Source organism: Panthera tigris, chromosome C1, assembly GCF_018350195.1.
Source record: "Panthera tigris isolate Pti1 chromosome C1, P.tigris_Pti1_mat1.1, whole genome shotgun sequence".
NCBI classification, from domain to species: Eukaryota; Metazoa; Chordata; class Mammalia; order Carnivora; family Felidae; genus Panthera; species Panthera tigris.
In genome coordinates, this window is record NC_056667.1 from 185,073,821 (window position 1) to 185,100,009 (window position 26,189).

Genomic DNA, 26,189 nt, shown 5'->3' on the forward strand with positions numbered 1-26,189 from the left:
CCTCAGATAGGGTGGTCTTTATCCAGGCAGGAAGAGGGTATTTTGCTCCACTTACATGGTCCCCATTGCCCTTCTTCCCTCTCAGAAACCTGAAGCTGTGAGTCTCCTGTCTTCTCTGTGGCAGCCAGAAGTTAGATGCCAGGAAGCAGGTGCTCACCAGAAACGCAATCTTCAGGTGCCTTGATCTAGAGATGGGAGCTGGGAGAGGGGGGGAAAGGACCTCATAGTCAAAACAGTTGAGAATAGAGGGTCTGGAATATAGATGTTTAATGACGAAGTCAGGAGTCCTGAAAGTGCCCCATTATCAGTCTGCTTGACTGTGTTCTACCTTTGGGTTTTAAAGAGCTCACCACAGAAGGCAGTGCCCTAGGGACACTGAAGCCATGGCCAGTACTTTTCCATTTACATCTGTGACCAGGATTTGTTGCATTTTTTTTTCCCAGAAATAGGTTTGTTTGGATTGTTGGGGAGGGTGGTGTCACTGAGAATATTAATTCTTCCATTGGGTAACAGGGATTTTTTGATGTAACTCTTAAGTGTATTTTTATAACAAACCTCAAGCACATGAGTCAGTATATGTCAGGTTTCTTTCACTTACCAGAATAATCCATTTAAACGTGAAGACATTTAGCCTTCCCTTTTCATTAAAGGAAAACAAGAAGGAAAAAAACTGTGGTGGCTTTTTTCCCTTTGTCTTGAATAAGATCTAAGGGTCAGAAAACCTTGCAAAGACTTCCTGCTACCTTCATACTGTGGGCAACCTTTTGTTCACTCTGCAGTGAGTCATTTTTCTGATGAGCTCCCCAGAGCCCTTGGGCTTTCTGAGAGAGAGAAAACCAGAGGACTTCAGGCCTCACCCCCAGCCCTCTGGGCTAAGCAGTAACCTTTTTGTTTAATTTGTTTACGCTTTATAAGATTTCATTCAAACAAAAGTTTCCCTGGCTGAAACAAGTTTGAAAAATACCTCTCTGAAGCCATTCAAGGTCAGATTTCAGTTTCCCAGCAATTAATGTATTTGGTTCTATAATCCAAATTACTTTTATATCTTCTGAATCTAATACCATAATCACACTTTAGTACTCTAAAACTGTTCCTCTATGTTAAACACTTGTATTTTATGTTGATTCTGAAGCATTTATTCCTCTAAGTATTTTGAAACCCCATGATCCTTGCTTTTCATTGACAGAGTCCGTGCTCCTGTAAATGGGAATTGCGAATTCTCGGTGTTCACTAATTTCCCTCTTTTAGGGGCAGAGTGAGGTGGTGAATGGGCTGTGGATCCTGAAAAACAATCCCTTCCCTTAAACGGAAAGGCCTCAGTCTCTACTTTTTCTCTCCCCAGGCTGCCTCTCCTCCGTTCCCAGCTCTCACAGAATCAGCTCCTCCTCATCTGTCAGGACTAGATGTCCCCTCCTCAGGCCTTCCTTTATCCCCCTCCCCAAATCAAAGCTAATTCCCATGTTTCTTGCTTCTTACAATGATAAATATTTAGTGATATGTCAGTACATACTGGGTGAATGAATGAATGGATTACTAATGCCTCCCTCCTTCACTAAAAAGTGTCTTAGGTCATCAATCAAGCATACATTAGCCCCTGCAATAAACAAGTTGTCATTCATGCTGAGCACTGTGGGGGATACAACCAGCTATTCTAACTAAGAGCTTACTACCTAATTGGGAAAGTGAGATATAAACATTGAATAGACAACCAACTATTAGTGGCAGTTAAGAGATTAGTTTCCTGGTTCCTGGTGTATTAAGTGAAAGGCAAAGAAGCAGTTGGTTGGATCTGAGTTGCTTTTGGAATTAACAGAAAGAAGAGAAAGGATTTTAAATCTATTTTTTGATGGTAGATAAAGATGGAGGGAGGGAGGGCAATCTCAACAGGGTAGGAATAGGGTTGCTATGATTGCAGACATGGAAGAGCCTTCTTCAGCCACTTAACAAATACTTACTGGGCATTTACTCTATGGCAATTTACTCGTTCTAGGCCTGAGGATACAGTGGTGCATTGAAAGTAATGTTTGTAACCTCATGGAGATGAAGTTCTAGTGGGGAAAGCAAATAGAAAGGTGAACAAGTATCCATATCGGGTAGTAACAAGTGCAATGGAGAGAATGAATCAGCGGGGTAGAAAAGAGAGTGCCAGAAGTGCTGCTGCAGACTGAGTGATCAGGGAAGAGCTCAAACCCAAATAACAAGAAGGCATCAGATATGCCAATGTCTAAGAGAAGAGAGGTTGAGGCTGAATGAATAACACGCTCCAAGGTCTTAGGACAGGAAAGACTTCCACACACTCAAGAAGCAGGGAAAGGCCAATGCACCAGGGATTACAAACAAGGGAAAAAGGGGATGAAGATGCACTTGGAGAGGTGAGCAGGTCCGGTCCTGTCCCATGGGGCCTCCGTGGAAAGCATATGGGGTTTTGCTAAGTGCTGTGGGAGGCCATAACCACCTTTGGAAGGTTTTGAGTAGAGCAATGCCACGTTTAAGCAGAAGAAGGATGATGAGAGGAGTAGTTTGGCTGGAGCATGAGACTTTTTTGAAGAGTAAGAGTCTCAGATCAGAAACAAAGACAGACTATGAAGGGCTTTGCACCGTGGGCTAAGGAGTTAGGACCTTATGTTCCAGGTCTCAGACAGCTACTGAGGGTATTTTTAGCAGGAGTGACATGATCAAAAAGACTGATCTGAAGGTCATACCTAATTCACAGCATGATCCCCAACATCTCTTCTCATGACCCTGTTGTGGGTTTATTCAACAGCTTTTTAACACATGTGAAACACCTGCATACGCACCCAAACACGTGTGGAGACACTCATCTCCACAGGTGTAGGAAGACAGATATGCCTGGAACCTTGGCATTAGAATTGTAAAGAGGGGCAACTGGGTGGCTCAGTCAGTTAAGCATCCAACTCCAACTCAGGTCATGATCTCATGGTTCATGGGTTTGAGCCCCACATCGGGCTCTGTGCTGACAGCTGAGAGCCTGGAGTCTGCTTCGGATTCTGTGTCTCCCTCTCTCTCTGCCTCTCTCCCACTTGTACTTGCTCTCTCTCTCTCTCTCTCTCTCTCTCTCTCTCTCTCTGACTCTGTCTCAAAAATAAATAAATAAGCTTAAAAAAAAAGAAGAAGAATTGTAAACAAAATTGGAAACTTCCAACTCCATTTGATTAAGAGTGTTTCTGGACTAACTCTGTGGTGGACAGGATCATGAAGCCACATGTGAACCGAGTGGGAAAGAGGATCTTCCTCAGTTAACCAAGTCAAGAGGATGCTAGGTCTTTGCCATCTCTGGCCTGAGCCCTGTCACAAGGTAAGGTCATCTTAACACAAAGAGTTGACTCTAACAATGGTGTGCCAAGCCTCCACGCACTTGTGAAGGAAGCTTTGGGGAGCAGAGAGGTCTTGCCTCCTCTCTTGAAACCAGTCCACTTGAGCAGCTACCTGCTTTACCCATATGTGAGGCCAAGTCTTGGCATTACATTACCTGAAAGAACAAGAACTGCTTGATTTTATCCCCTAATATCTAACTGGAGATGTTCAGAAAGATCAAAAATGATATTTTTCTTTTTATTAAAGAATCTATCTATACACTTAAGGTTACTTAAGCCAGGAGATCCTGGTTTTGGTTTGTGCTTTGCCACTTGAGTTTCTATGTGACCCTGAGCTACCGATCTCACATATCTGCGTCTCATTTTGCAAAGTGATTGCCTTGACTATGTCACCCTTTTCCAGTGAAGCAATCCTGTGGGTGGGGAGGAAGTAAGGAGAGTATAGAGGAGCTGGGTGGTTGTGGCACCTCACACCTCCACTTTAGGACACAGAATAGACTTATCCATATGATTTCCTATGAGGACACTTCTGAGCTCAAATAAGAAAAAAGTTGGAAAAGTGCAAGCTCTCAGAAAGCCCACTTCTAGCTCTCTTTGAGAAGAAGGAAATCTATCCAGAATATATTCCCGGGGCGGAGACAGTGTGCAGAGTAGGTTTAAGTTTAGATGGTTGCTTATGGTTCTTCACACTACAGCCCTCCAACTTACAAGAAAGCAAGAAGAGGGGTGGGTTGTGCATGGAGTGAGCTTCGAAGCCAGGATTGGTGGGAAGCAGAATAAGAGAGGCTGGGCCACACAGGTGCCCTAGACTTAAAAGGCCACAAAGCAAGGGAGTCTCCACCCCCTGCCCTGCTCTCTGGGGCTCTGAGCTGCCTGCTCTTGCACGGAGAGGGATTTCTGTTGCTTAGTGCTATATTTTCATTTCTCTGGCGCCAAAGAACATCTGCATCTAGAGTTATAAGGTGAAACTTATTTATAGGTGCAATGTCTTGCCCACCGAAATCAGATGACTTGGTTTTCTTTGTGAATGGGAGGAAGGTAAGTGTTGGGTGATACTACTGTGGCTTGCAGAGACTACTAGCTTGAGGGGAATTCTTGTCCAGTCAGGGACAAGAAGCCAGGGGTGAAGAACCCATACTAATTTGGCCTCTTCCCCACTCAGCCAAGACTCGGCTTCTGAGAATATGGGGAGGTGGTAAAGCATTAGGGTTAATCACATACGCCTTGGCATCAAGCAGTCTTGTTCCAATCCAGCTCTTGCATTTACTGTATGTCTTTATGCAAGTTACTTCACCTCCCTGAGCCTCAGACTACCTAGCTCTAGAATCTACTTCCTAAAAAGATTAAAAGAGAAATGCTCCTTTTATTGACTAGGAACCCCCTTTTCCCTTATAAAGCACTTAGCACTGGGCTTGATATACTGGAAGCACTGTATCTAGTAACATATCTTGATCCTCAAACTCAGGATGACCAGAAATAGAGCTTCCTTTGTTTTTATCAACTTAATTTTTCTGTTGAGACTCCATTAATCAGAATTAGTCGAAATGTAATTGCAGTCAATTTTCAATCCATCCCCTCTTTCCCAGGTTGTGACTAAGTTCTAGGGGGAACATATGTGACAAGAAGAGGGGCTCTTCCAGTGTCACTTTCTCCTAGAATCCCCTCTTTGGTTCTCACCACTAGTCCACACAGGCCACTGGCTGACCCTCAGTGCCCTCTCTGCTCATGAGCCTCAGTCTCTCCATCAGAGGAACCATTATGTAGTTCCCAAGGCATATGGCTTCTTTGGCATCTTTCCACCTCCTGTAAGGCCCCTTGGCTACCCGATCCCACAAACCTAACTGGGATTTTTCCATGTCCACCCTCCCATCCCAAGAAAGGAAATAGAACAGAGAGCCTCTAAGTTCTCATCATGTCCCTTGTAACTCTGTCTCCTGTCTCCAGTCTCCACAGCCAGCAGCCACCATACATTCTTCCAAACCTGCTTTCCAGAGCTGAGTCCTAACTCATTTGTTCCACTGGCCTAGACTTTGGAGGCTTCTACCTCTATTTTCTGTTCCAAGCCCCTTCTGAGTCACGAGCCCAAAGTTGTTCTTTGGGATCTACAGAAATTCATATTTTTCTTCTGGGGAGAAAGGAAGAACCTAATATGAATAGCTCACTGTTCTTCCTTTCCTCTGGTGCAACAGAATGGCTAAGGTGTTTGCAGGAAACTCAAAGGTAAAGTCAAAGGAAATATTACAAAATGAGCAAATGGGAAAGAAGCACCAGAGATGATCCCTCCAGGCTTCTGAGTGATAATCCCCCACTTGTCAAGGAAAGGGAGGTAGGAATTCTAGTGTTCCACCAGAGGCACCCTGGGTCCTGAGCTTGGACAACAAGTCTCACCATCAGCCTCTCTGCCTGAAGGGACTAGCACACTCAGAGATCCCTTGAGGATGACAGCAACTCTCCCCACCTCCCCTTTCTGCTACCAACTCTTGAGATCCCTCATGTTATCAAATGTAGTCCCTGCTGGAGGTGTTTCAGAGGTGCCAGATGAGAAACCCTTCCTATCCAGACTTCTTCCTTCTAGGACCCTTCATTGTAAACACACACACACACCATCCAAGTCTCTCCCCAATTTAAAATATTCCAAGAGTAAAAAAGACTGAGTTGGAAATTCCACAAAAACAAATGGTGGAGCAAAACATGAAGAATACAGCTCCCAAGAGTGGCTTACCCAGGGGTGGCTCCCCACTCTAATCACATATAAAAACATTGTTGTGCCACTTTCTTGGTGAGTCTCCAGCTCTGTCATGTATGTGAAATTCATTTGCCTTTACAAAAAAAAAACAAAAACAAAAACAAAAAAAAAAGGCAATGAAAGTATTATGCCCTGGTCCCTAAATCATTAGCAGGCCATTGCAGACATTCCACTGGGTCACCAATTTGATCCCCATAATAATCTCTTTTCTGTTTCCTATGCAGGTGATAGAGAGGAATGCGGACCCAGAAGTCACTCTGCTGAACTTTCTACGAAAGAACTGGACCCTTTTGATCAAAGTCTGGGCAGTGTCTATGTTTGCCTTAAAACTCTAGGCCTGCTGTGATTGTGAAAACTAATCTACCCTCTCCATCCCCAGTCAGCCCCACTGGCCCTTCTCTCTTTGCTTTTGGCAATGGTTTTAAGGATATTAAGTTAATTGGGCTATTTGGAGAGGATGAAGTTTCCCCAGAGCTTCTTATATCTCGATTTAATAGCAATGAAATGGAAGCTAAGCTCTTTACTTCAGCACTAATTATTCTTTTAAGGGCTTTCCAAATTCCCAGGAGGGTGGTTATATAATAGAGGTTTGTGTTGCATGTACCATGCCCTGGAGGGAAACCACATCCTCCAGATTCAGGAAGAGCATGTGTCATAGGAAAGGATTGCCTTTCCCTATATCCATTTTCTTATGGCAGATGTTCCCTACCATTTTATATTCTGAAATTTAGATCTTCATAATGACAACCATTTTCATTGGTAGGTCTAATATATCTCTCAGAAAAACCAAAAAGTAAATAAAGAAATGGAAGAAATTATAAATTGGTGGAGTCAACCCATGGACAAGTTTTGTTTAAAAGCCCACATGGTTTTTAATTAGTTGTCGATGTTTGAAAATGAGGAAATCTCATATTTTAGAAAATCAACATTTCTCAGTTTCTCATGAAAAATAAGCAAATAGTCATTCGTGTGTGGGTAGCAGTCTAGCCAACTGGAATAGGGACTGTCTAGAAAGGGGCACAAGCTCTCCAGTTACACTCCAGCTTATTCCACTTATTGACATGTCCTCTCTGATAAACATCTGAGGTTATGACTTAATTTAGGTGAACAAGCCCTATGGCTTAAAAAAAAAAAAAGTCAGTGATTCTGAAATCTTTGTAGCCAGTCTAGTGAATTATATCCAATCTCATAAACTGGGTGGAAATGGACCACAATTAGGGAGAAGGATGACTAAATAGAGAGGCGCAGAGACTGAGCCTGGATTTGAGCTTGGACTCAGAACAAGGGAGAGCAGAGGGACACTCCAGGTGGGATCTGAAGGTAAGGATGGGAGTTTTCTCCAAAGGCTCACTCATTTGTTTTCAAATGCAATACAAATGGACAAAACTAGCAATTCATTGAACTGCTAAAAATAAGATCTTCTCTTCCAGTTACATGATTGGAACCCAGAATACCTATAATGAAATAGGACTTTTCAAAGGAATTTTACAGCCATCATCCTACAAGATGTATATGATAAGCCTATGAATATAAAGTAACTATTACTTTTCCCTCTTTGCAAGTGAGAAAATGGGCAGGGAAAGGTTAATATGTTCAGTATCACACAGCTAATAAGATCTAGAGTGGCCTGAGAGCTGGAGGCAGGCGAATGACTTCTCAGACCTGTCCTTCACCCCCCAAAGACCTTCCTCACTAGCAACACCTGAGGGAGGCGGCTATAATGGGGGTAACATATCCATGTGGCATCTTTTCCTTGACCACCCCCTTCTAGTACGCCTCACAGGAACCAAGTATGCCTGTGGAAGAGGAGGCTGCGGTGCCTGTACTGTGATGGTGTCCAAGCATGACCCAGTGTCTGCGAAGATAAGGTATCCTACCCAGAAGCTCAGAGGCCAGAAGTGGCCTTTGTTTCTTTGCCAGGCTTGTATTCTCATCCCAGAGCAGAAGATCCCTAAGATCTTGTGATTCTAACCCTTTCTAGATCTTCAACCCCTCTGAAAATCTGGTAAAAGCTCTGAGCCCCCTACTCAGAAGGTACATAAACTAATTATATTTTGCACACACTTTCAGGAATATTACAGACATCCTAAAGCCCATCTATGCATCCCAGGTTAAGAAACCCCAATTTAGGCAAATCTTTCATTTTACAGATGAAGAAACTGAAGCTTAAAGAGATGAAGTGACTTGTTCAAAGTCATACAAGGTTGTAGATCAAGGACTTGAACCCACATTTTCTGGCTCTGAAGATAATGCCTCTTCTGCTGGGCTGGACCAACCCTGCAGAGCAGAGACCTGGCTCATGGTTGCATCCTTTAATTAAGAGCTGGATTCCAGGATTTGGGCTGCTCCCAGATCCACTAGCCCCAAAAAATCAAGAAATGGTCTCAGAACACACTCCATTCCACTGTTGAATGACCTTATCCAAAGAGTTTTAAATTAACAAGCAAAAGAAAAAAAAATCTCAAATGTAGACATAAAAGACATAAGTATGCCTTTAATTTCTTATGGGGTCAATAGCCTAATGAATACTAGTTGAGGTCCAATTATACTCCTGGTAACTTGAATCCTCTCCCATTGTGTCCAGGGCCAAGTAAGTCTGTTCTGGACTTAGAAAGTTTTTCTGAGGGGCACCTGGGTGGCTTAGTCAGTTGAGTGTCTGACTCTTGATTTTGGCTCAGGTTATGATTTCATGGTTATGGGATTGAGCCCCAAGTCAGGCTCCTAGATGAGCATGGAACCTGCTTGGGATTCTCTCTCCCTCTTTCTCTCTCTGCTTTTCCCTATCTCTCTCCCTCTCTCTCTCTCTCTCTCTCTCTCTCTCTCTCTCTCTATCCTTCCCTCTCTCCCTCTCTCTCAAAATAAATAAATGTTAAAAAGTTTTTTTAAGTTTTTCTGAAGTTCAGAATGCCCAAGTTCCCTCTAAGAATCCCCAATTCTTACAGATAGTACAGGGTCAGCAGAGAGGATTCTAAACTCATCCTCCCTGTCTCCCCTTCAGTTCCCCATCCCTGAGGCTGAATGATAGGCTTGGTTTTTTGTTTTATTTTCTTTTGGTTTTTTTGATGTCCTTCTTGCTTCCCAAAAGGGAAGAACTGTGTTACACTCCTTGATTTTCCTTTTATTCCTCATATGAAGACACTTCTCCATTACTGCATGTCTGGTGCCCATCTGCTCTCTGTATGGGGCTGCTGTCACCACTGTAGAAGGTATTGGAAGTGTCAACACCAGGCTTCACCCTGTGCAGGTAAGAGCACATTGTAATTTTCTCATTCTTAACTTTTTCTTTTTAACCAACACAGTGTTGACTGTGCTGCCTGGAGCTTCTAGGTTGTGATCAGGTAAGTAGAAGCTTTGGATGCATATTGATCAAGATAATAACATCTAAGTGATTTAAAGAAAGCTGGAAATCCATCCACATTTTATTAGATGATCATCTTTTTTCTTACTTTTTCCACTTGAATGATAAGCAGGATTATCAAAACATTGATTAATAACTATGTAACTATAGGCTGGAATAAATATTGTACAAAAGATATTATTCATAGGCTAAAATGTCAGAGGCAAACAAGATAAAACTCAGGATTATTCCCTGTGGCATAGGAGGTCTTAAGAGTAAAATTAGAACCAAGGCTGACTATACCAGACCACAAACACAATCATTTTTTTAAGTTTGTTTATTTATTTTGAGAGAGAGTAAGAGCACATAGGGGAGGGGCAGAAAGAGAGGGAGAGAGAGAATCCCAAGCAGACTTGTGTCCCAATCCTGACAGGGGCTTGATCCAAATGAACCATGAGATCATGACCTGAGCTGAAATCAAGAGTTGAACACTTAACCAACTGAGACACCCAGGTGCCCCTCTCCAAATTTTACTTGAAGCTGGGACACAGAGGCTGGTTTTAAGAGAACTGTCACATGCATTGGCAGAAAACACACTGACTCCTCTGTCATTGTCACAAAGAATGGAGACAAAGAATTGGAAAATCATAGGTCCAGATCCACCAATACTACAAGTCCTTCCAGGCAGGAGGAGCCCAGAGGGTCTCTGGGTTTCAAAACATGAGAATCAATTCCAGGAAAGGTCAACAAAGGCAAAGGACCCAGCAGAATTTACTAGACTATCTAGGGAGATCAGAGAGGATTACACTCTGAAATCTAGAGCAGGGCTTCCCAAATTTTAATGTGTAAAGAATCATCTGGGAACTTGTTAAAAATATAGATTCTGAGTCAGGAAGTTTGGAGCAGAGGCCTGAGGTTTTGTACTTCCTGCAAGCTCCCAGGTGGAACAAACACCACTGGTCCATAGGCTACACTTTAAATAGCAAGCATCTAGGACACAGACCAAAACCTTGGATCTTTGAAAGTAGAACTCCTTTTGAGCCAACACAAAAGAATTTAAAGAAGTAAAGTGAGGTCAACAGTAAATAGTCTCCAAATTAATCAAAAAGAGGCAGCTCCATGGTCAGAATTAAGCTGGGCAAAACGTAGAGGTGTTCAAGAAACTTGTTTTTGAAACTTAAACATACTTTCCTTGTAATTACTGATTTCTGGAGAATTCTCACTCTAGGAATAGAAGCCGCACACTGCTAATTCCCAGTTAGAAGTATCTGAGCATCTGAGCTTGAGAGATGATTGTGACGATAGAATATGGCTTCCGAGTCACTTCCACCAGAGCAGCATAGGAAAGGGGACGCTGGCCATCTCTGGGCAAGAGGAGGAGTGCACTGCTTAGGGACTGGGTTTGACCATGATAAGAGAGGTACCAGGTGTGGACCTCGGTGAGGGGTGCTGACAGCAGAAACCTGTGACCATGCATGTGTCCTTCTAGGAGAGGATCGCCAGGAGCCACGGCACCCAGTGCGGATTCTGCACCCCTGGGATGGTGATGTCCATGTACACACTGCTTAGGAACCACCTACAGCCTTCAGAGGAGCAGCTCATGGAAGCCCTGGGGGGTAGGTCTGACATGGAAAAAACCCACCACCTGCCTGAGGCCAGGTGGGAAACATGCCCCAGGCTCTTCCAGCCCTCTCACAAGTCATCCCAGCCCTGCTCAGGGAACCCCCTGGTTGTTTCTAAAGTAGCTACAACTCACCCAGGAGCAGGGAAGAATGGCAGAGCACTTGTTGGAGAGGCCTGCATGGAACACACTGTGTGTGGATCACACACCCGTATTGACACCTCAGTTCTCTATCCAGTGACTTATTTGTCTGCCTTCATTAGGGCTGTCAAAACAAAGTACCACCAACTAGGTGCATTAAAACAACAGGAATTTATTCTTTCAAAGTTCTAGAGGCTACAAGTCTGAAAACAAGGTGTCAGCAGGATTGTGCTCCCTCTGAAAGCTCTAGGGGAAGGTTCTTCCTTGCCTCTTCTTTGCTTCTGGTGTTTGACAGCTATCCTGGTATTCCTTGACTTACAGGTGCATCACAGTCTAGTCCCTGCCTCTGTCTTCTCATGGCCTTCTCCCCTGTGTGTCTGTGTCCAAATTTTCTTTTATAATGACCCCTGTCACTAGATTAGGACCCATCCTTTTTTTTTTATATATATATGAAATTTATTGTCAAATTGGTTTCCATACAACACCCAGTGCTTATCCCAACAGGTGCCCTCCTCAATGCCCATCACCCACTTTCCCCTCCCTCCCACCCTCCATCAACCCTCATTTTATTCTCAGTTTTTAAGAGTCTCATGGTTTGCCTCCTTCCCTCTCTGTAACTTTTTCCCTCTCCGCCTCCCCCATGGTCTTCTGTTAAGTTTCTCAGGATCCACTAAGAGTGAAAACATATGGTATCTGTCTTTCTCTGTATGACTTATTTCACTTAGCATAACACTCTCCAGTTCCATCCATGTTGCTACAAATGGCCAGATTTCATTCTTTCTCATTGCCAAGCAGTATTCCATTGTATATATAAACCACAATTTCTTTATCCATTCATCAGTTGATGGACATTTAGGCTCTTTCCATAAATTGGCTCTATGCATCAGCACTCCTGTATCACTTGGGTAAATTCCTAGCAGTGCTATTGCTAAGTCATAGGGTAGATCTATTTTAAATTTTTTGAGGAACCTCCACACTGTTTTCCAGAGTGGCTGCACCAGTTTGCATTCCCACCAACAGTGCAAGAGGGTTCCCATTTCTCCACATCCTTTCCAGCATCTATAGTCTCCTGATTTGTTCATTTTAGCCACTCTGACTGGTATGAGGTGGTATCTGAGTGTGGTTTTGATTTGTATTTCCCTGATGAGGAGTGACGTTGAGCATCTTTTCATGTGCCTGTTGGCCATCTGGATGTCTTCTTTAGAGAAGTGTCTATTCATGTTTTCTGCCCAATTCTTCACTGGATTATTTGTTTTTTGGGTGTGGAGTTTGGTGAGTTCTTTATAGATTTTGGATACTAGCCCTTTGTCTGATATGTCATTTGCAAATATCTTTTCCCATTCCATTGGTTGCCTTTTAGTTTTGTTGATTGTTTCCTTTGCAGTGCAGAAGCTTTTTATCTTGATGCGGTCCCAATAGTTCATTTTTGCTTTTAAATCCCTTGCCTTTGGAGATGTGTCAAGTAAGAAATTTCTGCAGCTGAGGTCAGAGAGGTTTTTTCCTGCTTTCTCCTCTAGGGTTTTGATGTTTTCCTGTCTCACATTCAGATCCTTCATCCATTTTGAGCTTATTTTTGTGAATGGTGCAAGAAAGTGGTCTAGTTTCATTCTTCTGCATGTTGCTGTCTAGTTCTCCCAGCACTATTTGTTGAAGAGACTGTCTTTTTTTCCATTGAATATTCTTTCCTGCTTTGTCAAAGATTAGTTAGCCATACTTTTGTGGGTCCAATTCTGGAGTCTCTGTTCTATTCCATTGGTCTATGTGTCTGTTTTTGTGCCAATACCATGCTCTCTTGATGATTACAGCTTTGTAGTAGAGGCTAAAGTCTGGGATTGTGATGCCTCCTGCTTTGGTCTTCTTCAATATTACTTTGGCTATTCGGGGTCTTTTGTGGTTCCATACAAATTTTAGGAGTGCTTGTTCTAGCTTCAAGAAGAATGCTGGTGCAATTTTGATTGGGATTGCATTGAATGTGTATATTGCTTTGGGTAGTATTGACATTTTAACAATATTTATTCTTCCAATCCATGAGTACAGAGTATTTTTCTGTTTCTTTGTATCTTCTTCAATTTCCTTCATAAGCTTTCTATAGTTTTCAGCATACAGGTCTTTTACATCTTTGGTTAGGTTTATTCCTAGGTATTTTATGATTCTTGGTGCAATTGTGAATGGGATCAGTTTCTTTATTTGTCTTTCTGTTGCTTTGTTATTAGTGTATAAGAATGCAACTGATTTCTGTACATTGATTTTGTATCCTGCGACTTTGCTGAATTCATGTATCAGTTCTAGCAGACTTTTGGTGGAGTCTATTGGGGGTTTTCCATGTGTAATGTAATGTCATCTGCAAAAAGTGAAAGCTTGACTTCATCTTTACCAATTTTGATGGGTTAGAGCGCATCCTAATCCAGTATGACCTCAATTTAACTTGAGTATATCTGCAGAGGTCCTATTTCCAAATAAGGTCACATTCACATGTTCCAGATGTTAGAACCTCAACATATCTTTTTTGGGGGACACATTTCAACCCATAATAGAGCCCTTCACATATTGAAAAGATGCTTTAGAATTTGCAATGCATTTAAGTTACTAAAGAAAAGTACATATTGATCAATAAGCATCATTTTCAGGTGTCAACAATTCCCTAAACAAGTCATCTGTTAAATGTATAGATTCTTAGATTGATACCTGAAGGGGGAGCACAGACATACTCCCTAATCTGCCATTTGCTGGCAGTTGCTTCCTTTACTCTTCCTTTACTCTTTTTGTCCCATTATACAAAATCATATAGTACATTAGAAATGGCCTATATTTCCTTGTTTTAGGATCCCCTGTATCTTACACAGATACCTGTTGAATGAATGAATAAACTAATAGATGGATGCAAGTGAGCTCACCAGACAGACGATCATCTTTAGGGCAGAGAATAAAACTAGAATTGAAATAGTGGGAAGGTTCATATTCTAAGAAGAGAAAAAGGATTGAATAGTCTGGCAGATATTTAAACAGTCTAAAAAAAAAAAAAAAACCCTAAGTCAGTTTTAACTTTCAAATGAAACCAGTTAAAATAAAGCCTACTGATAAGCATGCTTCTTCTCTGATTAGGTAATCTATGCCGCTGTACTGGGTATCGGCCAATTCTCGCAAGTGGAAGGACCTTCTGTGTGGTGAGTAGGTGACATCCTACAGAGCAAGAATGACAGGGAGAGCTGGTCAAGCCTGGGAATACAGGGGTTGAGTTGTTTAGATCATCTAAACAGACTATAAGGGAGACTAAGTGAGTTTGTCCCAACTGACTCACAAGAATTTTAGCTATTTGTTAAGGACAGGGTGAAAGTTATACCACATTTGATGTTCCACAACCCACCACCGAGGGAGGTCAGGTGATCTAACCAGGCATCCAGATATCTTCCACGAATAGTTAAACAAGGCATCAGGCAGGACATGTAGGAGGGCTCCAGCAAACCCAAAGAGACAAGCAAAGGTATGAAATTTGCTTTGGGGAGACAAGGTTAGTTCCAAGAGTCCAGACTGGCTAGGAAAGTGTGAGCAAGTAAAGAAGCCGAATATGTAGAGTAGAATCCAAAATTCACCTCAAGTACAAGAGCACAGGAAGTTTCCTTTACAAAAGATACTTCACTGAGTATCAAGATCAAATAAGAAATCATGGGCAAAGCATGTAGCAAAGTCATGGGGGACACTTAATTGCTACTGTTATTGAGGATGCTGTTGAGGCAGGATGGAATTGGGCAGTACTGCCCTTATACCCAAGCAAGAGGGATTCCACATTTGGGAGGGCCCCTTGCTGGTCCTCCTCCAGCCATTCTCAGGAAGCAATGGAGCCAAGGTGACTTGTTCAGTTGGACCCTTCACCCTTTTCTAGACCATGCTCCAGATACGGTCTCGACCCCATTCCTCGGCCTGACACCAGTCTCTTCCTGAACCCATCTTCCTAGAGCAGATCATAACAGCCAGCACATACACCCCTAGGTCAAAGGGTAGCCAACAACTGGTTGTTTCTGGAGGGTGTGGACAGAGCTGGGGCATTCAGGCCAGGATGCTCACACAGGTGTTTGAGTCCCCTCAGTACAGAAGGGTGGGAAGAGGAGGGCAGTAGGCCAAGGCCAGAGTGTCCATTTATACTCTTGCACTAGATCCACAAATAGTAGGGGTGGGCCTAGAAGTGGACCAGCAGGCTTGTCCCTCTTCCCAGAGCCAGGCAGGTCCCCGGTATGTGCATGTCCCAGACTTTTATATTTCTTTAATTTAATTTATTTTTTTAATTTACATCCAAGTTAGTAAACATGTCCCAGACTTATAACGCCACATGGGGGAGCCAAAGCTGAAGAGCTGAGAAATAAATGAATGCTTATAAACCCATCAAACTGCTGGTGTAAGTGAAACACTTGTGAAATATGAATAAAGGAAGTTAAAGGAAACTGCTCTCCCTCTGGAGTATGGATGTTATTCACTTTCCCAGGCATAGACTCTGGGGATAAAGGCAAAAATGTGGTTGGACACCCACCCTGTAGCCAAGTGGCTACAGGGTGTTTAATGGGTGAAAGAAACTGGGCCCCAGTGGGAATACCCAAGACTCCTCTCTACCAGGCCAAGAGAAGACTGACTATTTCTGTTGTCATTGATTCATAGCCCATTGTGGACACTCTCAGAGCTCTAACTAAGAGAGGAAGCTCTGGTCACTGGGCCCAGCTGGTTTTGTTTCTTAGACAGAGTTAGGAAGATGGTGGCAGCCTGAGGCATTTGGGGGAGAGAACTGGGATATCTGGAAGAAAGTATTTTCCTAGATACTGAGGAAAAATTATTTAAGGTAGAAGACACAAGAGTTAAGTTTGGAGGAAATGGGAAATGAAGGAACCAGTAAATGGAAACCTGCTTTAAAGTAAAGTTAGCAATTGTCCATTCATTCCCAGTCAGTCCCATGCAGATCCCAAAGGTATGGAAGACCTAATTCCAAAATAGTTTTTTTTTCATATTTTTTTCTTTTCTTTTTCTTTTGCTTTAAAGGTCCTTATATAAATGATAACACTCAGTATTGTTGAATCGTATATATACTAGAGAATGGATAAATCATCATTGCCCTAAAAGGCATCATATCAATTAATTCTACTACTAGGAATTCACCTATAAAAAAAATTCAGAGATGTATACATAGCTCTCCATGTAATGAACAGAAATGTTCATTATGTTATTTACAGTTATACAATGTAGGAAAAAATCTAAGTGTATAACACTTTGCTGTATAATGATACAGCAAAAGATTCACAACATAAATGAATAAATAAACATATAAATGGGGGCACCTGGGTGGCTTAGTCAGTTGAGCATCTGATTCTTGATTTCAGCTCAGGTCATGATCCCAGGGTTGTGGCATCAAGCCCCAAGTTAGGCTCTGCACTGAACATAGCGCCTGCTTAAGATCCTCTCTCTCCCTCCCTCTGCCCCTCCCCCTGCCTCAAATTAAAAAAAAAAAATAATAATAATAATAAAAAGTTTTTCATCTCAAGGCATTTCACTGTCCTAGGAGTCAACTGGCTGTCAAAAGAAAAGAACAGGAAAATGCTGCTTGGATCTGGGAGGAAATGATTCTTCCTCACTCAACAGGGAAAGTGACGTGAGTCTCTGTTTGTTGTGTCCTCTCTGGGAGTATTGCTAAATATTGGCCTAGTGTTACTGTGCTTGTGAGTTTTGATGATCATTCTCTGCATCACTTTCAAATCTCCAAAGCACATGCACTAATCAATCACTTTTCATTTGGGAACCCAGTAATGAGGTGATTGAAAATCAGGCTCCGATTTTGCCCTTCAGTCTCTGAAAGAATCAAACAATAAAACATAAACCTACTCAGACAAGAGCAAACAGACCTGCCCCAACTATGATGAGTCCCATCCTTGGGTGGAAAAGGGTTTTTGTGACTGACCCGACTCAGGCAGAGCTGTCCTCTATCACTGTGTCCCCCTTTGTAGAGAGAGGGCACTGCAACCTCAGCAGGAGAGCCTGTCCCAAGTCACATGGTGAGTTCATGATTAGCACAGCTGGGAAGTCCAGCCTGAAACACTGCAGTCTCTGGCTTTGCTCTCTGAGAGATACTAGTTTTCAGAAGACCCTGCTAAGTTCTTACAGGAATTACTTACAGAAGTTAGAATAAGGATAAAATAGAGTCTGCTCCCTGTAGACAAGGAAATATGAGAGAACAGAGTTATCCTTAGATGAAACTGAGCCCATCATCCCCCTGCTGTACCTATTTCTATCCTGCACACCTACCTAGTTCCCATTCTTGACCTCCCACTGCCACCTCATTTTGGTCTGAAGAAGGTGTGCAATGGAATAGAGGGTTTTTGCCAAAGAAGGCCGGCTGTACCCCCCACAACCACTTCACAGAGGACCAGTGCACCTCAGAGGGGTCAATACATTTTAAAGTCTGATTCTCGATTTTGTGGCCCAGGAAGTCAATCTGGGCAATGATTGGGCTCTGGGGACCACCTGATTTACTTTAACCAAACTCGAAGAACATGATATTTAAACTGGAGTGTGCCCTAATATACATTTACAGAAACGCAATCCTAAAATGGATCTTATGGTCACTGAGCCGCATGTTTTTTCCTTTAGGGAAAACACACACAGAAAGCACATTATAATGAGGTTGCTTGGTGAGCATGGATGCAGAGCAATTGGATAATCTTAAGGGTAATATCACAGAATACCCCTCTCTTCCACCAGGGTAGACCAGCTGGATGGCAGATGTCTGTCCCATGACTCTCCCTTCTCTTAAATCTATGTTAATATCTTCCATTACTAAGTCCTGGCCTAACACCTGGTTAGAGAAACTTTAATTCCTCAGATCTGATTCATTATGTTTGTTTTACATTTTCATTCTCACACACTATCTTATTTCTAGGTTTTAGAGATGTATCACATTATTGCCCCCTCTTCAGGAATGTTTTCTAGGAATAAGTGTTTCCAAAGCTAAAGCAGATCTCTTCCAGACAACATTAGAGTTTGGGTAACTTTTCACTGTGCTTTAGGTATCCTTATTGGTAAAAATGGAAATGATAGTTTACTTTATTTCTAAAATTGTTGCAAGGACTAAACAAATTATTAAAATACATAAAAGCACTTGGAATGTAACACCCTGTAAATGTTACCTATTATTATTAAAATTAGTGGAGGCAGTGTTTATGCCTAGGCATGTATGTCTAGAGTCATTTTTATTTAAACTTCAGGACTTCTCAGAACCTTTAGCATTTTGAATCCTGACTTGACAGGTGACAGAACAATGTCTGGGGCACAGTGGAGATGAGGTCCCAAACTTACTAACCTCTGATAGTTTCTTACAGATTGCCTTGGTGTTTCACAGGGTACTCTTTAAACTACTTCAGAGAATATTCTTTGCCTTAGTATCGTATCAGTGGTAGAGTATTTCTCTTACAACAAGATTTTATTTAAAACATTTATTTGGTTTGGGGCACCTGGCCGGCTCAGTTGGTATAGCATGCAACTCTTGATCTCAGGGTTGTGAGTTCAAACTCCACGTTGAGTGTAGAGATTTAAAAATAAAAATCTTTTTTTTAAATGTTTATTTTTGAGAGAGAGAGAGACAGAACATGAGCAGGGGAGGGGCAGAGAGAGAGATGGAGACACAGAATCCGAAGCAGGCTCCAGGCTCCAAGCTCTCAACAGAGTCCAATGCAAGGCTTGAACCCACAAACCGCGAGATCATGACCTGAGCTGAAGTCCGATGCTCAACCAACTGAGCCACCCAGGTGCCCCTAAAAATAAAAATCTTTTAAAAAAAACCACTTTTATTTGGTTTGAACTATTTCCCATTACTCCTGCATTAGGAGAGTAGGAAAGTTATTACTATGTTCATTTTGCCTAATTATTGTAAAGAATTACAACACTGTTTCCAGTTTAGCTGTGCTGACAAGGCCATCTTCTGCCCTTTATACAGATTTGCACAGACTTATTTGTGGAAGAGGAGTTCCAGCCCTTGGACCCTACCCAGGAGCTCATATTTCCCCCAGAACTCTTGGTAAGATGAGTTGAGTGCTTTGTGCGTTTGTATAAATGTCACTGGTTATAAACTCAGTTTTATAAAACCACCCTTTCCTTCCTATGAAGTTGTCAAACTGTGGAAATATTTGATCACATCAAGAAGCCTGTCCTCACCCAGCTCACCAACCCTCCCTAGCTAATGCCCTTGACACGCTCACTGAAGCCTCAGCAAAGGCTCTTTTTTTTTTTTTTTAATGATTCCATCATTATTGTCATCGTTGTCATCTGCAATGTCCTTGTTGACTCTTCCAAGCCATCCAGCTTTGCTCAGCTTCTAACTTGGTCTTCCAGCCACTCCAGTACATTGAATCCAAGGAGCACTTCCAGCCCTCCCTATGCCTTACCTTTCCTTCTATCAGCATCTCTCTTTCCTCTCTGGCATCCAGTGGTCCCATTCTATAAAATACTTATTTCTGAAGGGACTCTGAAAGAGGTGTCCATTCATTCATTCATTCATTCATTCAACAAACTTCAATCATCCAGCAACATGCCAGGTACTGTTGTAGGTACTGAATCGACAGACAGCAAGGAATAAAACTAACACAAAAACCTACCTTCAAGCAGTTGTAATCTGGTAGGAGAGGCAGATAATAAGCAAGATAATAGAAAGAGATACAGTGTGTTAGCCAGTGAGAAGGGTTAAGAAGGAAAAAGATAAAGCAGAAAAGGGGGATAGGATACGGTCCAGAGAAGATTTCTCTGAAAAAGTTTCAAAACTTTGAAAAAAGTTCTAACGGAAGTGAGGGAGCAGCCTTAGTGACATGTGGGGGAAAAGCAGTCTGGGCAGTGCAGACACTAAGTGAAAGGTGCCAAGTTTAGGAGAACGCCTGCTACAATCAAGGGAGAGAGCAGGGTCCAGCCTGGCTGAAGCACAGTGAATGAGATCAGAAAGGCACTGGGAAGCAGATCATGAGGACTTAGGCTACTTGGCTTTTACCCTATGAGAAATGAGAAATGATTAGGGAGGTTGGACAGGGGAGGGGCAAGTTCCTATTAATGTAATGGGATCTGGGATCGTTCTGGCTGCTGGGATGGGAATAGCCTGCTGAGAAGCACAGGAAGTAGCAGTAAGTGGGGGAGGGATGGAGGGAGAAAAAGAGAATCCCAAGCCAACTCCACGCTCAGCACAGAGCCCAATGGAGGGCCCCATCCCACAACTGTGAGATCACAACCTGAGCCAACATCAAAGTGCCCCTCAGAAAAACAAAATAAAAAAGGACAAGATAAATGATAAAAAACAAAAAACCTCAGGGCCTGTGGGCAGTTCAGTCAGTTAAGCATCAGACTCTTGATTTAGGCTCAGGTCATGGTCCCAGGGTCATGAGATATCGAGCCCCGTGCCAGGCTCTGGGCTGACAACTTGAGCTTAGTCAAAGTGCTAATGCTATCCTGAGAGATGGAGGCCTGCATGTAGGTGGTGAGAAGAGAGTCAGTTCTGGATATAGCTTGAAGGAGAGCCAATGAGATTTGCTGCTGACTGTGATATGGTGTGTGGGAGAGAGACAGACTGTCTCTGGGGAGAAACTGACTCTGACACTTTGGGCAGCTGGAAAGGTGAGTGGCCATTTACAGAGAAGGGGAACAGCTCAGGAAGAATAGGACATTTTTTTTGGTGGGGGTTCCTTTTTGGGAGCTTCAAAAAGAAGGGAATATGAGGAGCTCATTTTGGGATATGTTAAATCTGAGATGCCTATTAGACATCTGAGAGGAGACATCAAGTTCTCATTCAGATATATGAGTTTGGATTTCAGAGTAAGAGTCCGGGCTGAAAATACTAATTTAGGAGCATTAGTATAATTATGATTTTTAAGGCCATGATACTAAATTATGTTCAATTAATCTATACTGAATTGTCATTGACAGGTGCCAGCTTATATTGTCACCTGCCTACAAAGAGCTATATATCAAAAGTCTCGGGGCGCCTGGGTGGCTCGGTCGGTTAAGCATCCGACTTCGGCTCAGGTCATGATCTCGCGGTCCGTGAGTTCGAGCCCCGCATCGGGCTCTGTGCTGACAGCTCAGAGCCTGGAGCCTGTTTCAGATTCTGTGTCTCCCTCTCTCTGACCCTTCCCCGTTCATGCTCTGTCTCTCTCTGTCTCAAAAATAAATAAACGTTAAAAAAAAAAAGTCTCAAGTTAAAGGAGTAAATATCTATTTATGGAAGTTCAGGCATTAGTCAGTGGGTGTAGTGAGTATCTTCTTAGTCAAGTGGACTTCAGGACTCTTGAAATCTCTCTGGAGGAATATACCTCCACTTGGATCTCACATAAGCCAGGATGGCAGGTGTGTGCATGTACATCCACATTTTCATTTGTACCTAGAGAATGGCAAAGAACCCAGAAAAACAAACCCTGACCTTCCATGGAGAGAGGGTTACCTGGATCTCCCCTGGCACCCTCAAGGATCTCCTGAAGCTGAAAGCAAAACATCCTGAGGCCCCTCTCATCTTGGGCAACACTTCACTGGGTGAGTGATTACAGCATTTCTCCTCCCACCGCCAAGCTGGTCCTCCTGTCCCCTACTTTGCTCTCAGTCTATAAAAACTACTTTTTAAGGATAAAAGCCTCAACCTTTATAATAAAAATAATATAATAGTATATTATAAAACATATATAATATACCATTGTATATCATATGATATGATTATCTAATTATATAATTTTGTACCCTGGGAGTATGCAGCATGACCCCCTGAGATATGGGGAAAAAATATTAGAGGGTATTTTGGGTTTTTTGTTTTTGTTTTTGTTTTGGGAGAGAGAGAGAGAGAGAGAGAGAGTGCATGAGCCAGGGAGAGGGGCAGAGGAAGAGAGGGAGAATCTTAAGCAGGCTCCATGCTTAGTGTGGAGCCCAATGTGGGGCTCCATCCCATGACCCTGGGATCATGACCCCAGGTGAAATCAAGAGTCAGACACAATTGACTGAGCCACCCAGGCACCCTGAGGGTTTTTTTATTTTTTATCATTTAATTTATCTTGTCCTTTTTTATTTTGTTTTTGTTAAATAGTGAGTAGATATAATGGAAGTCTGTAAAATATGCATGGGTACATTAACAGTGCACACCCAGTTACCAGCTACACCCAGTTTAAGAATGAGCACTTTACCAAGAACTTTGAAGGCCCGGGAGCCCTCCCAAACCACATCCCCTTCCCTTCCCTTCCTCTCAGAAGCACTCATTAGTCTGAATGTGGTAGTGGTCAGTCACTTTCTTGTATTTACAATTTTACCACATATATTTGAGCCTTTAAGCAATATGTCATTTACCTTAGCATATTTTTGAACTTCACATAGAGTGACATAGTGTTATTCTTCAATATGCTTTGTTTGTTCAACATTCCTGACCTGAGATACACTCATAGTGTTGCAGGTAACTGTTAGACTCCATTGTGTAACTACATACAATTTGCTCCTCCATTCCACTATTGAAGGACATGGAGCGATTTCCAAGTTTTGCCTATTATTAATATTCTTTTTTTATTATTGTTTTTTATTTTAATTCTAGTATGGTCAATATACAGTGTTATATTAGTTTCAGGTGTGCAATATAGTGATTCAGCAATTCTATACATTATTCAGTGCTCATCATGAGAAGTGTACTCTTTAATCCCTTTCACTTATTTCACCTCCCCCCCCCTCCTCAGCCACCTCCCCTCTGGTAACCATCAGTTTGTTCTCTATAGTTAAGAGTCTGTTTCTTGGTTTGTCTCTCTTTTTCCTTTGCTCATTTGTTGTTTTTTTTCTTAAATTCCACATATGAATGAAATCTTATGGTATTTGTCTTTCTCTGACAAACTTATTTTGCTTAGTATAATGCTGTCTAGCTACCTCCATGTCATTGAAAATGGCAAGATTTCATTCTTTTTGATAGCTGAGTAATATTCCAGAGAGAGAGAGAGAGAGAGAGAGAGAGAGAGAGAGAGAGAGAGTGTGTGTGTGTGTGTGCACGTGTGTGCGTCTCTGTGTGTGTGTCTGTGTGTCACGTCTTCTTTATCCATTCATCAATCGGTGGACACTTGGGCCGTTTCTGTAATTTGGCTATTGTAGATAATGCTGCAATAAACATAGGGGTGCATGTATCCCTTTGAATTAGTGTATTTGGGAGGTAAATTTCCAGTGGTGTGATTCCTGGATCATAGGAAAATTCTATTTTTAACTTTTTGAGGATGCTGCATACTGTTTTCTACAGTGGCTGCACCAGTTTTCATTCCCATCAGCAGTGCACAAGGGTTCCTTTTTCTACACATCCTCACCAATACTTGATATTTCTTGTGTTGTTAATTTTAGCCATTCTGACAGGTGTGAGGTGGTATCTCGCTGTAGTTTTAATTTACATTTCCTTGATGATGAATTATGCTGAACATCTTTTTGTGTGTCTGTTGGCCAACTATGTGTCTTATTTGGAGAAATGTCTGTTCATGTCTTCTGCCCACTTTTAATTGGATCATTTGGTTTTTGGCTATACAGTTGCATAAGTTCTTTATTTTGGATACTAACAATTTATCGGATATGTCATTTGCAAATATCTTCTCCCATTCAGTAGGTTGCCTTTTAGTTTTCTTGATTGTTTCTTTTGCTGTGAAGAAGGCTTTATTTTGATGTAGTCCCAATAGCTTATTTTGGCTTTTATTTCCCTTGCCTCATGAGACATCTAGAAAAATGTTGCTACAGTCAATGTCAGAGACATTACTGCTTGTGCCCTCTTCAAGGATTTTATGGTTTCAGGTCTCACATTTAGGTCTTTAATCCATATTGAGTTTGGTTTTGTGTATGGTATAAGAAAGTGGTCCAATTTCATTCTTTTGCATGTAGCTGTCCAGTTTTTCCAACACCGTTTGCTGAAGAAACTGTCTTTTTCCCATTGGATATTCTTTCCTCCTTTGTTGAAGATTAATTGACTAAACACTTGTGGGTTTATTTCTGGTTTTCTATTCTGTTCCTTTGACCTATATGTCTATTTTTATGCCAGGACCATATTGTTTTGATTATTACAGTTTTGTAATATAACTTGGAGTCTAGAACTGTGATACCTCCAGATTTGTTTTTCTTCATGAAAATTGTTTTGGCTATTTTTGGGTGTTTGGTGGTTCCATACAAATTTTAGGATTGTTTGTTCCAGTTCTGTGAAAAATGGTGTTGGTATTTTGGTTTTTGGCTATTGAGTTGTATAAGTTCTTTATTTTAGATACTAACACTTTTGATGAAGATTGCATTCAATCTGTAGATTGCTTTGGGTAATGTAGAGATTTTAGCAATATTTGTTCTTCCAACCCATGAACATGGAACATCTTTCCATTTTTCTATGTTATCTTGAATTTCTTTCATTAAAATTTTATAGTTTTCAAAGTACAGGTCTTTCATCTCTTTGGTTAAGTTTATTCCTAGATATTTTATTGTTTTTGATGCAATTGTAAATAGGATTGTTTTCTTAATTTCACTTTCTGCTGCTTCATTATTAGTACATAGGAATGCAACAGATTTCTGTACATTGATTTTATATACTACTTTACTGAATTCATTTATCCATTCTATGATTTGGGGGTGGCGATTAGTTTTTAGGATTTCCTGTATATAGTATAACATCATCTGCAAATAATGAAAGCTTTACTTCTTCCTTACTAATTTGGATGCCTTTTATTTCTTTTTGTTGTCTAATTGCTATGGTTATGACTTCCAGTACTATGTTAAATAAAAGAGGTAAAAGTGGACATTCCTGTCTTATTCCTGACCTTAGGGAAAAGTTTTCAGTTTTTCTCCATTGAGTATGATATTAGCTGTGGGTTTTTCATATAAAGCCTTTATTATATTGTGGTATGTTCCCTCCAACCCTACTTTGTCAAGAATTTTTATTATGAATGGATGTTGTACTTTGTCAAATGTTTTTTCTGCATCTATTGAAATGATCCTATGGTTTTTATTTTTTCTCTTATTGATGTGATGTATCAGGTTAATTGATTTGCAAATATTGAATCACCTTGCATCCCAGGAATAAATCCCACTTGATTGTGGTGAATTATTTTTTTAATGTACTATTGGATTCAGTTTGCTAGTATGTTGTTGAGGATTATTGCATCTATGTTCATCAGCGATATTGGCCTGTAGTTCTTTTTCTCAGTAGTGTCTTTATCTGGTTTGCTATCAGGGTGATACTGGCCTCACAGAACGAATTTGGAAGTTTTCCTTCTTCTTCTATTTTTTAGAATAGTTTGAGAAGAATAGGTATTAAATGTTTGGTAGGGATGCCTGGGTGGTTCAGTCAGTTGAGCATCTGACTCTTGATTTCAGCTCAAGTCATGATCCCAGAATGATAGGATCAAGCCCTGCATCAGGCTCTGTGCTGAGCACGAAACCTGCTTAAAATTCTCTCCCTCTGTCCCTCTCCCCTGCTCATGCATTCTCTCTCTCTCTCTCTCTCTCTTTCTTTCTTTTTTTTTTACTCTTTATTTTTTTATTTTATTTTATTTATTTATTTTTTATTTTTTAATATATGAAATTTACTGTCAAATTGGTTTCCATACAATACCCAGTGCTCATCCCAAAAGGTGCCCTCCTCAATACCCATCACCCACCCTCCCCTCCCTCCCACCCCCCATCAACCCTCAATTTGTTCTCAGTTTTTAACAGTCTCTTATGCTTTGGCTCTCTCCCACTCTAACCTCTTTTTTTTTTTTTTTCCTTCCCCTCCCCCATGGGTTTCTGTTACGTTTCTCAGGATCCACATAAGAGTGAGACCATATGGTATCTGTCTTTCTCTGTATGGCTTATTTCACTTAGCATCACACTCTCCAGTTCCATCCACGTTGCTACAAAAGGCCATATTTCGTTCTTTCTCATTGCCACGTAGTATTCCATTGTGTATATAAACCACAATTTCTTTCTCCATTCATCAGTTGATGGACATTTAGGCTCTTTCCATAATTTGACTATTGTTGAGAGTGCTGC

At 41.6% G+C, this 26,189-nt stretch overlaps 1 protein-coding gene across 1 annotated transcript in view; it reads left to right on the forward strand.

The window, feature by feature from the left end:
- Positions 1-4,307: 4,307 nt before the first annotated feature.
- Positions 4,308-26,189, forward strand: part of LOC102967431 (aldehyde oxidase 2) — a 92,388-nt gene continuing 70,506 nt past the window's right edge. Inside the window, exons 1-9 of the mRNA XM_015541013.2 lie at positions 4,308-4,373; positions 6,306-6,363; positions 7,853-7,949; positions 9,217-9,325; positions 10,908-11,034; positions 14,283-14,344; positions 16,720-16,809; positions 19,147-19,227; positions 21,572-21,716. Of these exons, the coding sequence (XP_015396499.2) occupies positions 4,320-4,373; positions 6,306-6,363; positions 7,853-7,949; positions 9,217-9,325; positions 10,908-11,034; positions 14,283-14,344; positions 16,720-16,809; positions 19,147-19,227; positions 21,572-21,716 (823 nt within the window). The 5' untranslated portion in view covers positions 4,308-4,319. The remainder of the gene's footprint in view (positions 4,374-6,305; positions 6,364-7,852; positions 7,950-9,216; positions 9,326-10,907; positions 11,035-14,282; positions 14,345-16,719; positions 16,810-19,146; positions 19,228-21,571; positions 21,717-26,189) is intronic.